The following is an 18,404-nucleotide window of genomic DNA, read 5'->3' as shown; positions in this document are numbered from 1 at the left end:
TTTGGATCCTGCCTCAGACACTATGTAAATCTGGATCAGCCATTTAACTCTCTCAGCAATAGTTTCTTCACTGCTCCCTCATAGCTTCCCTGGTACTGTAGAGGGCAACACATCTTCCCCAGTCCTTCAGTCTCAAAACCTAGGTGACATCCTGGATTTCTTACTGTCTCTCAACCTTCATATCCAGTCTATTGTCAAGACCTGTCAATTTCTCCTTTGCAACATTTCTCAGTCCTCAGACACTACTGCCCCTCTGGTACAGGCCCTCATCACCTCACACCTAGCTTATGTGCAGTCACCTACTAGTGGGTCTGCTTGTTAGAAGTCTCCCCTCTAATCCATTCTCCATTCAGCCACTAAAGAGAGTTTCCTAACACACAGATCTGACCATGTCACTCCTTTACTCAAACTCCTGTGACTTTCTGTTGCCTCCAGAAACAAATACAAAATGCTCCGTTTGTCATTCAAAGCCTGTTAACCTAACATTCTCCTACCTTTCTCATCTTTGTCCACTTTACTTCCCACCATGTAATCTGATTCAGTGACACTGACCTCTTTCTTTTCCACTAACAAGCATTCCATCTCTCAGTTCCCAGCATTTTCTCTGATTGTCTCCCATGCCTGTAACTCTCTCCTTTCTTATGTGTGCCTCCTGGCTTCCCTGGCTTTTTCAAGTCCTAGCTAAAATTCCATCTCCTCCAGGAGGTGTTTACCAACCCATCTTAATTCTGGTATCTTCTTTGTAGATTGTAAGCTCCTTGAGGACTGGGACTGTCTTTTGCCTCTTTTTGTATCCCCAACATGTAGCACAGTGCCTGGCACATAACAGGTGCCTTATAGATTTATTGTGAGAATCAGATCAGAAGACATATGTATTGTATGATATAAATAAGATGATGCATGTGTTCAAACATTAAATGGGCACTATAGAAATGCTAGCTACAAATAGTATGGCAAGTAAAGAGAATGTTTGGGAGCCAAGGTGGAAGTGGCAAATAGAAAAATAAAGAAAGAATGGTAGACACATGTAAAGTTTAAAAAGTAGTTCACTTTATTGTCTAAAGTCCTAGTTCTAGTCATAATCTCTGTTCAGTGTTATTCCTCTACAGTTCAGTCCAGGGTGTCAGTGGGTAAAAACTATTGGTTTTTCCTTTGCCATTTACCATAGGATCTAACATAATGCTCTGCACATACTTGATTCTCAGTAAGTTGGAAAAGATTCAGAGAAAGGGAAATAACTTTCAAGTTTAGCCTTTTAAATAGTTGGATATGGAAAAAGGTCATCGAATATGGAAAAAGAAAAATAGTAATATATACATTGACTACAACTATGCAAAGCAAATTATATAATAATATTTTTAATAGTCATGAAATTTGAAAAATTGCCCAGAATAGTCCAGAAGAAGACCTAGGAGTAGTTTTTCAATGTTAACATCCACATTTTAAAATATAAATTGTAAATAATAGTGTTTATAGTCGTGTTGTGTAATCATTTTTCATTTTTTATTCAGATATTCATATCTTTGTTGATAGAAACTAAGTTTGGAATAATTTTTTTTGAACTAAATTAACTAAAGTGACAATATAGATGTTTTAAAAAAAATTACATATAAGAAAACACAGTGAATTAATTACATTTTATGTATTATAAAGTTTTCATTTGTTTCCTTTTTAGCCCACTTTTGACTGGACAGATTTTAGAGAGAATTGCCACAGAGTTTAACCAGTTACAATTTCATGCTGTTCAAAGCAAAGGAATGCCTCTTTTGGATAAAGTGCGACCAGTAAGTATTATTTTGATTTTCTTGGGTTTAGGGAATGTAGGGCATTAATATATTTAGGAAAGTGATTAGTTCAGTTTTTTGTTTTCCCTAGTGATACATCTGGAAAGAGACTGTGGTATGTAAACAAAGAACACCATACTTAGATTTAGACGGCCTGGATCCTAATTTTAGTCATACTATTTATTAGACTTTTGATTTTTAGCAGGTGATTTAACTATATGGCACAGTGTATTAGACATGGAGTCAGGAAGACCTAAATTCAAGTCTTGCCTCAAATGTTAACCGTCTAATGTGATCCTGGGCAAGTCGCTTAACTTTTTTTTCAGCCTCAATTATCCTCATTTTTGCAAATCTAAAAGAAATTTGTAAATTCTAGTAGTTCTTGTTATTATTACTAGCCTCTTGGAGCTTCTGAAAAAAAAAATGAGGATCCTGCTTGTCCATCTGAACCTCAAGGGGCTGTTATTAGGATTAAGTGATAGTGTATATGAAAATTTTTTTAAAAATTATAATGTACTATGCAAATATGTGAAGAGTAAATTTTACATAACAGTTACATATGATTTAAGAAGTGGCCAACTTCAGTTTTCCAAGGTTCTTGACAGAATCTTTCAGTCTATAATGATTATAAGTTTCATTTTTTTTTTTTAATTTTACTCTTCTCTATTTGCGTGTGAAATTCTTATTTTTCCAGGAATTTGAATAGCATTGTTGACTTTCACTACATTATGACTTGTCTTAGGGCAAGAAACTTTGTTAAAACAAAAATCATTGTTGTAATCTAGAGGTTTGGGGGCTTCTCTTTTACTGTTTTTCTCTTTCTTATAGCGTATAGCAGGTATTACAGCCTTGTTGCAACAATCACTAGAAGGACTACTGTTAGAAGGTCTCCAGACTTCTAATGTTGATATAATACGTCATTGCCTGAGGACTTATGCAACAATTGACAAGACACGAGATGCAGAGGCATTAGTTGGACAAGTACTAGTGAAACCATACATTGATGAGGTATGTGTACTTCAAGATTTTTTTATTTGGAAAATTAATAAATACAGTTGTCCTTCAGCATTCATGAGTGATAGGGGTGCAGGATGCCTGCAAATGTGAAAAATCTTGAATTACTCTAGGCCCCACTTTAAACTTTTATTTTTAATAATTCTGATCTTATTTAACACACAAAACAAGTAAAACAACACATTGCACCCATAAAAATATCACAGTTTCTATATGAGAGAGATTAGTATTTTGTACACTGCCATCTTTGCAGGAGCTGATGTAACTGCAGCAACTGCTTCGCAGATTTCCTTCTATATAAAGGGTAAGATACGATGATTACTATGAGAGAAAATCACGTGACTGTGTCTAGATGGTAGAAAGACAAAGAGGAGATGTTCCAAAGAGAGTCCGTAGCCCATAATTCTTTAGTACTGAAACTTTGAATAAAATATAACTATTTACAATAAATTTATGTATACATATTTATGGTAGTAAATGATAAAATAGACTAATATATAAAATGTTTATGCATTTATGACATGAATTTTTTTTTAGTTTTCTGTCGATATGTGCGTCATCTGTGATTTTCTGCAGTATTCTACAAATCTCCAAAAATTTCCATTTTATTATTGATGGCCAACTCATGAATAACCAAAATCCCAAATGTGAAGAGATAATTGCCCAGAAAAAGGAGTGTTATAACAACTCATATTCAGAATACAGCTAAAAATCAATTAATAGTTAAAAAGAGATGTCTTATTCAACCAAAATGATATCACAGAGTTTGTGCTTTGGATTCATTCATTTAATTTACAGTTTCCCAGGGGCTCACTCAGGAGTGTCTTTTTTCCTATTTTTGTTAAAATACTAACATTTATAATTCCTAAACTATAGAATATTAGAAATAGCACACATTATTCTTATTGCAGACATGCTGACATTGAAAAGTAACACTTCATAGCAAAGTAAGCTGAATAAAAACTATTAAAAACAGATGTTTTTCAGAAGAGTAGGTGGTCTGAGACAGCCTAATGCAGGCACAAGTAGCTTAATCTTCCTCAGTAGGTCCTGTGAGTACCATTGCCTTCCAAACAATTGGATATGATACTCATGTTGATAACTGAGGGAAAAAAAGCTATTAAATCTTCTCAAGGCCACATTATATTTGATATAATTAGCTTAATACATTCTAGAGAGATTTCTGCTGGAAATAGTTAAAATAAAAGTTTGAATGCTTACGTGGTAAAGCCTCAACTTGTTGGAAAACTCAGCTCTCTGTTAATGACTCATTTTATAAAAGTTCTGGAGAGATGAAGTTTTCTATCACTGTGAACCTGAGCCAGCACTTCTCACAGATTTTTGTCAACTAATTGGAAATCCTTATTGCATGAACCTGTCTAAAATAAAATTTCCTACTAAAATTACAATAAATTCATAGTTAGCCAGAGTAGTTGGATAAACAAGGTGCTCTTATTAGTTATTTCCATAAGAGAAGTATAGTGTAGTGGGAAAAGGTCTAGACTTGAGTTCATCTGTCCTGGCTAATTCCGCTTTTGCCACTTAATGTCTGTGACCTTGGGAAACTTACCTAAAACTGAGTTTTAATTTCTTCAGAACATAGATAATGTTGTGAGACCTACCTACCTCACAGAATTGTTGTGAGGTTCAAAAAAGATGTTTGTGAAGTTTCAAAGAGCTATATAAAAGTATGATACATTTCTCTATCATTGCAATAATTGCATTATTGTATTGTGCCAATTAACTGCATTTATTACAAATTTTCCTTTTTTTTTTTTTTTTTGACGAAACGATTGGGGTTAAATGACTTGCCGAGGGTCACACAGCTAGTAAGTGTCAAGTGTCTGAGGTAGGATTTGAACTCAGGTTCCCCCTAACTCCATGCCTAGTGCTCTTTCCACTGTCCCATGTAGCTGCCCCTCAGATTTTCTAATAATTAAAAGTGCAATAAAAATACTTAAGACTAAGTTACACATAATTTAATCTTTTTTTTTAAACTCAGGAAGTACTTTGGTATCTTATAATCTCAAATTACCAATATAAACATCGGTTATTGTATGATACCAAAAATGTTGGTTAGACTGAATCTGTATTAAACCTGTACAATAATCTTAGAAATATATTTTTTAAAATAGCTGTGTGTGTGTTTGTGTCTACGTGTACCTGTATATATATTCATAGCACTCATATCAAGATTTCATCACCTTTGAAAAACTGCAAAATTCTCCCTAGTACTTAAAGCGAGTTGGCACAGACCCCTTATCAGAGGTCTTCCAGCATAGGTTGGGTAGCCATTTGAAGATGCGGTAGAGTGGATTGCTTTTAGGCAGAGGTTGAACTGAGGACTACTACTAATAATAGCTCATTTATTTAGCACTTTGTACTCACTCTTCTCATGCTAGCAAATCTTCATGCTAGCAATCTGTATTCTCTCTGTCTCCTAGCCAGCATCAAGCTAAAGTTGTCTTCAATCCCTCGTCACCTGCCTTTATTAGAGTAGCCCCTTCTCTACCATAGTTTGATTCCCAATTCTTTATGACTGGATAACCCTCATTTAAAACAAAAGTGGACAGCTAAATGCTTCCACAGCAGTTCTTTGGATCTAAGTGATGAAAATAGCATCTTAGGAGCCATTTAAAATAAAATCAGGTATCACAGCAGAAACAAATGAGATTTTCTCTTGTTCTCCTTGTTTCCTATTACATTCTCTTTCATGACTCTTATTGGGAGAGAAATGGTGGTTGATTTCAAGCAATTACTTTATCAGTAGTTCTGAAGGATCTTATTTCCTAGGATCATAGATTTAGAACTAGAAGAAACTTTAGATGCTCCCTGGAAAACTCCTCTTTACAGCTGAGAAAACCAGAGAGATGAAGTCATTTACCTAAGGTCACATAGGTTATGGATTGTGAGTGGCGGAAGGAGAATTGGAACCCAGGGTCACTGACTCCAAGGCCAGGGTTCTTTCTGTTTTTTCATACTGCTGTCTCTAGATTTTGTGCCAATTATTTGTTTTATTATAGAACTGAAAATAGAGTATTTATTCAAAAAGCATTGACTATAAAGACCAAAACAAAATAATCCTCACCCTCAGATAGCTTCTACTGAGAAGAAATAACATGAACACAAATAAGTACATAGCAGGGTAGGGTGTGGAGGTAGCAGACCTTTGATTTCATAGGTGTACGGAACTTTTATTGTAGAAATTCCTTCCATGGATGTAGATCAGCAACTTGCTCATCACTCAGTGTCTTAGATGCCTGCCTAATGGAGAGATTAAGAGATTTGCCCATGTTCACACAGCTAGTCTTCCTGATTCAGAGGTCAGTTTTCCATCAGTAGTGACTCCATGTTGCCTCTTACTACAATATAAAAAATAACATAATACAAAAAAAATAATTTTGTGGGGGAGAGCACTAACAACTTGAGAAGGTCTGAAAAGACCCCTTAGAGCAAGTAGCTCTTGAGCTGATCCTTGAAGCCAGCTAGGTATTCTATGAGAAGAAGGTTCATTCTAGGCATGGGCAACAGACATGGAAGATAGGAGCTAGAACATCATGTGCTAAAAACATCAACTAAAATGTTTACTTCTTGAGGACAAGGACTATCTTACTTTTTTATATTTGTATTCCCAAGGTTTAATTGTGCACAATTCCTACCACCTATTAAGAACCCAATTAAATTCTCTGTCTCTCTCTTCTGTCAATCTTTCTACAAAGTAGATTGGGGCCCTTTTGTGAAAGGCTTCAAATACGAACCTAGAGAAGGGAGTTTGCATTTTATTACAAGGCTACGGACTTCTCAGTAAATTGTGTGGTAATGGGGAGCATTCAGTTAAGCACCTCTTTTGTGCTAGGCCTTGTCCTAGTCCAGGCCTTGTTGTAGCTACTTTAGGCACAAATGAAAAAAATTAAGTCATTTCTGCCCACAAGCTTATGTTCTTTTGTGCTTTTGTGGAAAATATAGGGTAAGGAGTTGTGGTCATCCTGTGTTTTAGAAATAACAGTTTGGTAGATGATGGATTGTAGGAGGAATAGAAATTGGAGGCAGAGAGACTAATTAGGAGGTTACTCAACTAGTCTAGGTGAGATGTGATGAAATCCTAAACTGCTTGTTGAGGCAAAGTCAACAAGATTTGACAACTGATTGGATATAGGGAATGACGAAAAGGGAAGATTCAAGAAGAATCCAAACTTGCAAACCTGCGTGACTAGGAGGTCAGGAAGACTGAGGACTAAGAAAAGGACATTGGATTTAACAGTTAAAGCGTCATTGGTAACCCTACTGAGAGTGGTTTTTGTTCAGGGGCCCGCTGAACTTGTCTTCCTGAGTTTCCATATTTTCCAGACACACTGGACCCCAGAGTATGCAGGAGGCCCTGAACATGTTAAGGACAAAGCTCCACCTTGAGTTGGCATAATTTGCCTGCATTCCAAGCTGGATTCCATGTGTGTTCTTGGGAGTCAAGACAAGTGCCAAAAACTGTTTTGTATAGCTGGAACCCTTATACTGTCCTACCTTCATGGTCTAGAAGTTCCCAGGGAAAAAGAATACTGTTTTTGGTATTGCCTATCCCTATGAACTTAAATACCCAGTGCTTTCCCTGAACCACTGAGCTTCTTGGTATAAGGAATTCCCACGTGCATGTGCCTTTCTCATGTAATAAATCCATGTCTCGTGGACTTGTGATACTGTTTTGGTTAACAGTAAAAAAGATTGCAATTAAAATTAAAGGAATATTTTAGATTGGGAATATCTTTAGTAACATAAGGTACATAATTGAAACCTGTTGTCAACCACATTACCTTTAAAAAATAAAAACTTTTCCTTCCTTATACTCACTCCATAATTTCTATCTCCTTGTCCCTCTATGATCTAGTAAACTTTTCTGCATGGGTGTGGAGGAAGCAGGGTGAGATAATCACAACATCATTCCCCAAGTAGAAACTTTGCAATGGAACACAATTCCCTGGATCAGTACCTAGCCCATTGTTTTCCTGTCAGAATCACCAAGAGGCATAATGTTAAAGAGAAAGGACTGAAAAGTGCTAATGTGCCAGCTTCAGGATTCCTCTGCATGACATGTATTTCTCTAGGGTCAAAGTTGGCCACTTGATGCAATAATGTTATTTTTATAACTATTCTAAGAAACATTGTGTGCTAACTGTAATAGCCATTGATTTGGGGGAGAAGGGTTAGATTTTTTTGAGATTTTCACCTTTTTTTGTGTAAGTAATAAATCTCCATCTATTTAGATGCTTTATATTATTACTTTTGCTGACAGGTGATTGTAGAACAATTTGTTCAGTCTCATCCAAAAGGCCTTCAAACCATGTATAATAAGTTGTTGGAGTTTGTTCCTCACCATTGCCGTCTTCTTAGAGAAGTCACTGGAGGGGCCATCTCAAGGTACTATAATTTTTTTAGCTTGCCCCATAGTTTCATTGTCATGCTTGGATTAGATGGTTTCAAGCTATGAAGTACTCTTTAACAACTTTCAGTCATTTTCTATTAAAGTTGCTGGGCTATCCAACCCCAGAATTTTACAGATGAGAAAATTGAGGCCTGTAGAGGTTAAGTGATTTTTGCCCAGTGTCATATTACTAATAAGAAGTTAAACTAAGATTATCATTTAAAAAATAAAATTTTATTTACATTAATATACTGTCATTTGCAATTAACTGTAATAAGTAGTAGTAATGACAGTGATATAAAATGCTTCTAAAGCTAGCAAGGCTTAAGCTTTATTCTCTGAAGACTGTAGATTGACTTAATTGGCTATTTACTTGCAGGTATTATATGCTTTTAATTTCTTTTTAATGTTTCATTTGTTACTCTTTCAATAAATTTTAATTCCTTCTTTTCATTTTGAATTATTGTAATATCCAAAGCCAGAATAGCAAAATCCTCCTTTTCTCTTTAGCTTCCAAATTTACTAATTTAAGATTCATCTATGTGCGATTAGTAATACTTGGAAAATTGCTTTCCTTTAAGTACCTGTAGAAAAAGCTACCATTTTTGTTAAGCTGGAATATTATGAAGAAAAAGATGGGATTTTGACATAGTGCTTTAGCACCGTTGTCAAAATGTTAACAAGCCCTATTTTAGAAAACAGTTTAGATGTAAGACATTTATTTTCCAGTTTGCTAAAATAGGTCCAATTTTCCATTTATTGCTTAGGAAATATCAAACTGGAACAAAAAACTCATTAGACAACAACTCACTGACCAGATTGTGATGGTTGCTGTTTATATAAAAGATAATACAGTTTCAGAAAAAATGGCATTACTTTTCATTAGAGAACTTGCTAATTAGAAACACTATGTGAAAGAAATTTGAATCTGTTCTTCCTCATTTCTTTAAGGACAATATGTCAGAATTTTGCTTGAAGTACTTACTGGTTCATTGACTTTTGAAACTGGATAACCTGTAGCATACTTGTTGGTTTGAGGGAAAGACATAGCAGATAGCCATGGTGTAGTGACCAAAACACTGAATGTGAAGTTACATCTGGAGTTTGAATCCCAGTTATGCTACAACCTTGGACAAATTAGTTTATCTTTCTGGACCTCAGTTTTCTCAATCTTAAAATGAGATTGGGTGAGATGATCTCTGTGGTTTCTTCCACTTCATATCCTATGACTTAATGGCAGTTTGAACAAAAACATTTTTTTTGTGTGGTGGGGCTGCATATTTACTATGAAAATGTAGCAACAATAGAAATTTGTAGAGTATGGAGTGGTAGTGACATTCCTAAAAGTTTTTAAAGTTTCTGCCCTACATCAGTCACTGGTTTGCAGAGCAGTTAGTTTGGACTCTCAAGCCTAAGGTTGTAAAGTAATAAGATGGTTAGGGGCAGATTAAAAACTGTCATGTTTGAGAATAGGGCTGTGACTGAAGAACTGAACTGAGATTAGGGGAGAGGAGTAAAAGTACTTGTAACAGGTGAGATGAGAGAGAGAGAGATGTCAACTGAGTTCTAGAGTGAAGGACATTTAGAAGGAGCATCATTGTAGCATTTGCTTTTTGTATGAAGAAGAGATATTCTAAATTGGAATGTACTAAACTGGAATTTTGCCTTTATCTCACAGTGAAAAAGGTAATACTGTTCCTGGATATGATTTTCTGGTGAATTCTGTGTGGCCAGAAATAGTACGTGGTTTAGAAGAGAAACTACCTTCATTATTTAATCCTGGGAATCCAGATTCATTCCATGAGGTAATTTTTTTTTTTAATTAAGTATTTTGATGCTTCTCACAGTTCCATTTTGAGGGTCAAGGATTTAAAAATTACAGTGTCCTTCATTCCTTTTCTGAGTGCTGTGGCTCATTAGAAGAAAAAAAGAAAAAACCTTGCTATCATACAATCATACTTCTGCTGTAAAATGTGCAGTTGTGCAGAAGTTTCTATCCAGATTTAGATGTCTAATACTTTGAAGGAGTAGGAACAAGTTTAATTTAACTGTTTTAATTAATTAATTAATTTTAATTTAATTAATTAATTTTAATTTAACTGTTTTTAGTATTAATCAGACAACACAAAAACCATGTATGTGTAAGTATAAATTAAGTTCTTTAAACTTTTACAAAGAAATCCATTATTTCCTTGAGTGTTTTGAGTTTTTAGTGGAAGCTTTTCATTTTAGTGTATATAAAAGGCCTTCAAAAGCCACTACCTTTTAGAATTGATTTTCAGATTTGGACTTTTGTGAAATGTTATGAGGTTAAATCAAGAAAGAAAATTATATATTATTTTAGAAACAAAAATGTTTCCTTGTTACCTAAATATGAATCATTATCAAGAATAGTAATCCAAGCTGGTAGTAGGAATTTCTCAAAAGGTCTTACAATTAAAATGATAAAAGGACTGGATCAGTTGCTTAGTATTACAATTTTAGTAATAAAATAGTTTCTTTAAAAATGAAAAGGCATTTCCTTACTTAGATCATAGAAGTATATATAGTATCTGAGTTGGAAGGAACTTCAGAGGACTTCTAGTGCAATCAATACCTGAACAAGAATCCCCTCTAATAATAATGATGATAATAATAATAACTGAAATTTCTGTAGAACTTAGGGCTTTCAAAACACTTTACAAATATTTTATCCTCACAACATATGTGGAAGGTAGTTGTTTTTGTTATTATTATTCCCATTTTACAAATGAAGAAATTGTGGCAGACAGAAGTTTGTGGCATGCTCAGGGGCATACAACTAGTAAGTGTCTGAGGCTAGATTTTAACTTAGATCTATCTTGACCTCAGGTCCGATCCCTATCCACTGAAATTCCTAGCTGCCCACTACAATAAATAGTCATTAAAACATTGCTTGATTTCCATCCCATTCTACTTTTGGATAGCTCCAGTTGTTAAGAAGTTTTGTTGTTATTGTTTTCTTCCTTTCATCAAGCTGAAAACTAACTGTAGTATCTACCTGCTTCTTATTTTGTGTTTTGGTGTCAAGTAGAAGAAATCTAATCCCTCTTCCAGATGAAAGCCCTTCAAATACTTGAAAGCAGTCTCATCCACTTTAGATTAAACACCTCCAGTTCTTTCAGCTAGTCTTCATATGACAGATTATCAAAGTCCTTCACCATCCTGGTTGCCTTCTCTTGGACACTGTCTAGCTTATCAGAGTCCTTCTTAAAATGTCATTTAGAATTACGTTCAATATTCCAGATGTTGTATGTCCAGTGCAGAATTAAGTAAAGCTTTCATTATCCCCCTCCTGGACATTATACTTCTCTTAATGAAATCTAAAATCACAGTGTCTCTTTTTGGCTTCTGTGTCACATAGTTGACTCACTGAGCTTGCAGTCTACTAGAGCTGACTTTCCTTTTTCAGATGAACTATTGGCCAGGCATACTTTCCCCATCTCATACAGACAAACAAAGGGTTTTGTTTTGTTTTAACACGGTATAATGCTTTACCTTTATCTCTTTTAAATTGTATCTGATTACATTTTGGATCTTAATTCTCTCCTGATACTAATTATTCCTCTTAGCTCTGTATCATCTGCAAATGTGATAAGCACACTATCCATGCCTTTATTCAGGCCATTGCTAAAAGTGTTAAATGACATAGGACCAACATCAAATCACTAGGGCACTCTATTATCAGTCACTTTCTAAGCTGACAAAACTATTAATGATAACTCTTTTGAGTTCAGCCATTCAAACAGCTTCAGATCCACCTGACTTTAGCCTCCAACTCTCCATATTTTCTACAAGAATAGCACCAGAGACTTTGTCAGATGCTTTGCTAAAAATATACCAAAGTTAAACATTCCTCTGATCTCACTTTCTAGTACTACTGTCAAAAAATGACATGAGGTTAGTTTGGTGTGTCTTATTCTTGATTAGCCATGTAGCCCTTTGTGATCACCAGTTCCTTTTTGCTAACCTTTAATGATATGCTTTAGAATTTTGCCAATTATCAAAGTCAAGCTCAAGTTTTTAGAACCCATCCTTTTCCTTGTTTGAAAATTTTAAATTACCCTTCTCCAGTCCTAAGGCATCTCTTTGCTTCTTAATGATGTTTCAGAGATCATTGGCAGTGACTCATCAGTCATATCCATCAGTTCTGTTAGTACCCTTAGTTCTTCGGGGCCTGCTGAATTGAAACTATGAGTTACTTATTTTATTATTTTAAGGTTCAACTCCCTAGCCATTTTTGTCCTGGTCCTTTTCAGTCCAGAGATTATTTTCTTTGCTTAGAAAAGAGGAACAAAATAAAGATAGAGCAGCTCCTTTTCAGTTATCATTTATTAGTCATCATGGCATCTACCCTGAGCAGTGATTCTTTCCCTCTTTGATCCTTTTCTTTTACCTATCATAGTTTTCAAAAACCCCTTTTGTTTTCCTTAGTTTCCCTTGCCAGCTTCAAATTTTTCTCAGATTTAGCTATGCTTTTGTATTCAGCTTTTGGTATCTTGCTCTTATTTCTATCTTCTATCCATATTTTTTTTAAAAAATCCAAGTTAATCAGTAATTTCCATGTACATTCACTTTGGTGTCTTTTGGCAAGTCAGTTGACCTTATTGGACCTCAATTACCTCATCTATAAAAGGACAGGTTTGAACCAGATAATTTTTTATAACTCTTCCAGCTCTCATTGCTTCTAGTTCCAGAGTTGTGATTCTATGATCCCTTTTGGACTACTTTCATTAGGATTCTACCTTTTCTTTTTTTGAACCCCTTAAAATGTATGTTCCCAAAATCTAGGGTGTGTATCAGATTTTCCCAACTTTCCTTTTCTTTTTCATTAATTCCAAATTGGAATCTTTACTTTCCTCCAAGGTTCCCATTATTTCTTCCTCCTTCAGTCTAATCTTTCTTTTATTGAAAATAATGCCCAGAGTAGACATTCCCTTTTTTGTTTCCTCCAACTTTTGAATGATGAAATTCATATTAATTGATACTGAGAAGGGAAGGAGAAAAAGACAAAGAACTTTAAGGTATACAAAGCACCTTCCTTAAGAACAAACTTGTAGAAGATAGTCAATAAAATTATTTTCTTCATTTCACAGATAAGCAAGCTGAGGCTCAGAGGGATTAAGTAACTTTCTCTAGATAATATAACCAGAAATTGTCATAGCTGGAATTTAGTCCTGGGTCTCTCTTAACTCCAAATCCAGTGTCCTTTCTATTATACAGTGCTTCCTTCTCCTGAAATTCAGAATATCTTAAAGTATATGGGTGAAATTACTTTGTTTTATTTCTATTTGATAAGTCATTTAAGAGATCATGCAAGTTTTGGGTAATACTCTACACTATATTTATGGAGTAATCATCTGAGAGTTCAGCTCAGAAAATCAAGAGTCATACTTTTGACTCCTTTAGCAACTAGTTTGCCCTCAAATGACCTACAAGGACCCCTTATTGTGACTCAGAAATGACCCTGAGTTTTTAGGTTTTGCCAGTGGGTCACAGTCTGATGGTAGACTGTGCCTCCTCTCCAAGGCCTAGTTTCACCAAGTATGGAGATCAGTGCTCAGAAGGTTAGCGAACTTGTGAAAGACTTTTTGGCCACAGCAATCCATAAATGAGCTCCCCAGTTTAATGTCACAATGCCTTTTTCATATTCTCCCAATCACTATTTTAAGTAAAGAGTTACATTTCTCTCTAAGGGAGAAAAATGGAGTATGAGGAAATAGCAGTATAAGAGTTTCCTGCTGATATAGGTCAGTCACAAGTTTCTTCCATTCCCATCCCCACCACCAGCCACTCCCATGCTATTCTCTGGGCATAAACTGCTAGCAGGAGGAAGTAATCCTTCCCTTCCACTCTCATTGGAGTCTTGCTGGTTCATGCCTTTCCACCCAGTTTTCCCCACTCAAGTGGCAACTGGAAAGTAGGACGAAGAGATAACAAACCAAGTCTTTTCTTTTACAAACCCCCAAGGACGGAGCTGCAAGTGAATGTGGGTACTTTGTATTGCCCATACTATCAAGTTATCTTATCAGTCACCTGCCCATGTTAGGATGGGTAACTCTCTTTAGGAGGCTCTTTGGGATGAGCATCTCTTTTGGGTGGGATAAATAAGTGCTGTTCTCAACTTCCCTAGGATTTTGGCCCCATTCTACCTAAACTCTCTGCAGGTACTCACTACAGAAATTTTGTATAAATTTTTGTCTTACTGGCCTTCCAAGCCATCACCAGACACTTTGTAACTAATATAGGGCCAACTTTAGCATGACAGGGTAATTAACGACTTCTCCAAGAAGGAGGCCAACTCACTCTGTGTCCCTGTGGTTGCTATATTTTTATAATAATGAGCTATGTAACCTTCTACCTTAGGGAGTCAGATTTCTAGGTCTGGCCATCTGAGCAATAACAGCTCTCTGGGGATGGCAATTTACCCTTTAAAAATACTCCTTCAGTGTTTTTTTTCCTATACAAAATGTCTTCTCCCCTGACGCTCCTAGTTAGCTCACTTCAGTACTGAAGTTTATGGGATAATCACTAAGCTACTTGCCTTTTGGCAGTCTGGCATCTCTGTGTTACAAAGGATGCTATTCCATTGAATAATACAGATCCCGTAAAGGGGAATTTAAGGACGTATATAACAGCTGCCTTTAGTCAGAGTAGGTAGCAAAAATGTGTCCCAAAATAATAAATATATTATATCTAAGAGCCTAGGGTGAGAGCAGTGACCCAAAAGGAAGCAGCAAAAAGTAGGTAATTATAGTTTGTTTTATTGTGATGCTGCAGACTATAGTGTGGCTCTAAAATGATGTTGAAAGCTCCCCATGAGCTCGGTCTGTCTGTCGTAGAATGTCCTCCTGCCTCTGCACCAGTCCACCTCTTTGAACTTCAGCCAGTATTTATTAGGCACTCACTGCTTGTAGAGTGCTGTGCTTAATTCTGAGAGTTTCTGAGAATGATAATATACCGTTTCTGCTTTCAAAGCTAGTAGGGCAGTATGGTATACACACAAATGTAATACAGAATTGTGCTTTATAGTAATTGATCATTTTTTACTTCACAGTTTACAGAGTATTTAGTCTCCAGCCCAGAAATAGGTGGTATAAATGTTATTATCCTCATCTTACATATGAAGAAGTTGAGGTTTATAGAGGTAAAGAGGCAGAGCGAGGCCCATGTTCAGTACTCTTTCTACTCCATCATACTATTGTTCTTGATAAGTGTCCGAGAGAGGTACAAAACAACTGCCTATCAGGGGGAAGGGTCATGAAACCATTTGTGAAAAATGATGACATTCAAACTCAACTGTAAAGGATAGGTGTTTCAGTAGATGAGAGAGGGCATTTCAGGTCATTGTAAATAGACACCAGGGTGTAAGTGTTGCGCAGAGAAAGGAGTAACTTAGAGATAATTTGGAAAGGTAGCGAGGTGCTAAACAATAGAAAGCTACTTTGTTTTATAGGGAGTTGGGAAACTATTGGTAGATCAACCAAGAAGGTCAGATCTTGAAGTAGGAGAGAATAAAGGAGGAAAAACTACTTAGGGGAAGATACTGCAGTAGCCTAGATAGATTGTCGGGGCAACTAGGTGGCACAGTGGAGTGCCAGACCTGGAGCAGGATGACTTCTCTTCCTGAATTCAAATGTGGCTTCTTAGACACTAACCCTTAGATACTTACTAGCTGTGTGACCCTGGGCAAGTCACTTAACCTTGTTTGCCTCAGTTTCCTCATCTGTAAAATGAGCTGGAGAAGAATGTGGAAAATCACTCCAGTATCTTCTGGGGTCACAGAGATTCAGACACAACTAAGCAACAAAAAATGGATTGTAATAAAGTCCTGTACGAGGACCACAGTAGTGGAAAACAGGAAGAACATGTTATTGCCTTTTTGTTCCTTGCATTGCATTTGGGTAGAATAAAGTGCTGTCCTTCATCCGTGTACATGATGCTACTCTTCATGTGCTTCAGCCTATTAGTTTTAATGATGTCACCTTAATCTTGTCTCCTTCAATTTCATTTATGGCCAGTAGGACACATTATGGACAGCGTACTTAGAGTTAAGTACAGTCTTCTATGCTGGAGAATAAATTGTATCGATCCTTGTCAGGTCTGGATTATTGCTTTTATGAGTGTACTTTACTAACTGCACGTTGGTTAAGGATTGAAACTCAATTTAAAAGATTGCACTTTTGTTTTTATTACAGAAGTACACCATAAGTATGGATTTTGTCAGAAGATTTGAGAGACAATGTGGATCACAGGCCAGTGTAAAAAGATTAAGATTACATCCTGCCTACCACAGTTTCAATAACAAGTGGAACTTACCTGTTTATTTTCAAATAAGGTCAGTAGTTAAATTCCATCCATGCTCCTTTTCATTTATTTTGAATTTAGTTGTCGGTCAGCAATCTTGTCTTTAACTAGAGCTTCCTTTATTTACGGTTATCAGTTTTCTCCTTTTGGTAATAAAGTTTAAAGTCTGTAAACTATATCACCACTGCCAGAATATCATACTAGATGAAACACAGCATGCATGTGAATATCAGGTGCTTTGCTAGGGGTTAAAGAACAAGTACAAAAATGAAACAAGCTTTCCCAAGCAGCTCACATCCTACTGGGGAAGGAAGATATGCGCTGTAAATACAGACATATATAAAATGAATATAAAGTGATTTCAGGGGAGAACCAGAGTATTCACATGTGCAGCTGGAGTATTCAAGAAAGGGAGTCCTTTTAGAGAAGGGTGCACTTGAACTGAACTTGGAAATTAGATAAGGATTCCAGGAGGTAGAAAGGAGGAGGGCTTTCGGGCACAGCCTGTGCAAAGATACAGAGGCAAGAGATGGGATTTCATGTAGGAAAAACATTTTATAGGTCAGTTTAGCTGGGTTCTTGTGGGAATGAAAAAGAGTAAGATAGTATCAGTCTAGAAATATAGGTTAAAGCTAGATTTCAAAGAATGCTTACTTGTAAATAGAAATGTGTGTTTTATCCTTGAGCAATTCAGATTCCGGTGAATCTTTTCAAGTCAGAGGAATGACTTGTGCTTTTAGGATCAGTTTGATAGCTGTGTGGAAGATGGATTAGAGCAGTGTGAGAACCAGTTGCAAGAAAATCAACTACGAAGCTCATGCAATATTCCCAGCAAGAAAAGGTTGTTGAGGCCTGAGCCAGATGCAAGAGATGCTATTATTCACCAAGCCTTGGCATTTGATTGGTTTGGAAGATGAAGATGAGTCTGAGATAGTGAACATAGTTGACTGAAAGGTTAGAGACACTTTCAACAGAAATAGGGAAGTTAGGAGGAGCAGTAGGTTTAGAGGGGAAGATAATAAATTTTGAACTGCTATTTAGTCCCAGTTTTCACTGTATCCTAGATGAAGATCATAGGATCATAGATTTAGAGCTTGAAGGGACATTAGGGACTATAACTTCCGTCCCCTTGCCTTTAGTTTACAAATGAAGAGACAGACTCAGAGGGAGGCTGAGTAACATTCCCACGGTCACATAGTAAATGTCTGAGGAAGGATTTGAACGTAGGTCTTTCTGACTCCCAAGTTCAGTGCCCTGTTCGTTATGCAGTGCTAAGATAGCTGTCTCCTTCTTACCTTGCAGGAATAATGAAAGATAAATAATGTAGAACCCACAAAGTGCTACCGGACATTTATTTGTGCATATTTATTTATGCATACTTCATTTATGTTTTCATTTGCTATTTTAAATCTAAGATATCCAGTAAAAGGGAGCAGCTAGCACAGTAGATAGGATGTCAAGCCTAGAGTCAGGAAGACTCATCTCTGTGGGTTCAAATATAGTCTCAGATACTCACTAACTGTGTGACCCTGGACAAGTCACTTAGTCCTGTTTGCCCGAGTTTCCTCATCTGAATAACGAACTGGAAAAGGAAATGGCAAACCGGCAAACCGCTCTATTGTCTTTGCCAAGAAAACCCCAAATGGAGTCACGAGGAGTCAGACATGACTGCAAAACAACTCAACAAAAAAATCCACTAAAAGATTCAAGTTATTTACTTTTACTGAATTTGATTTGATATTGTAACTTATTATTTCAGTGCAAACAAAACTAATTTTGAGAAATTTTAAAGTCTTATTCAGTTCTTCTGCCTGCTTTTCTGACTGGCCTAGAATTAAGACAATGCTTGGATCAATGAGATATTTGTA

At 36.2% G+C, this 18,404-nt stretch overlaps 1 protein-coding gene across 1 annotated transcript in view; it reads left to right on the top strand.

Annotated features, from left to right (window-relative positions):
• The window catches only part of COG2 (component of oligomeric golgi complex 2), a 60,458-nt gene that overhangs the window by 25,689 nt on the left and 16,365 nt on the right, over nt 1–18,404 (top strand). The window contains exons 6-10 of the mRNA XM_072647462.1: nt 1,676–1,784; nt 2,613–2,792; nt 8,083–8,207; nt 9,890–10,016; nt 16,428–16,567. Of these exons, the coding sequence (XP_072503563.1) occupies nt 1,676–1,784; nt 2,613–2,792; nt 8,083–8,207; nt 9,890–10,016; nt 16,428–16,567 (681 nt within the window). The remainder of the gene's footprint in view (nt 1–1,675; nt 1,785–2,612; nt 2,793–8,082; nt 8,208–9,889; nt 10,017–16,427; nt 16,568–18,404) is intronic.

Source organism: Notamacropus eugenii, chromosome 2, assembly GCF_028372415.1.
Source record: "Notamacropus eugenii isolate mMacEug1 chromosome 2, mMacEug1.pri_v2, whole genome shotgun sequence".
In the NCBI taxonomy this organism is placed as follows: domain Eukaryota; kingdom Metazoa; phylum Chordata; class Mammalia; order Diprotodontia; family Macropodidae; genus Notamacropus; species Notamacropus eugenii.
Note: the sequence above shows the minus strand (reverse complement) of the source record. Positions and strands in the feature narration are given on the sequence as shown.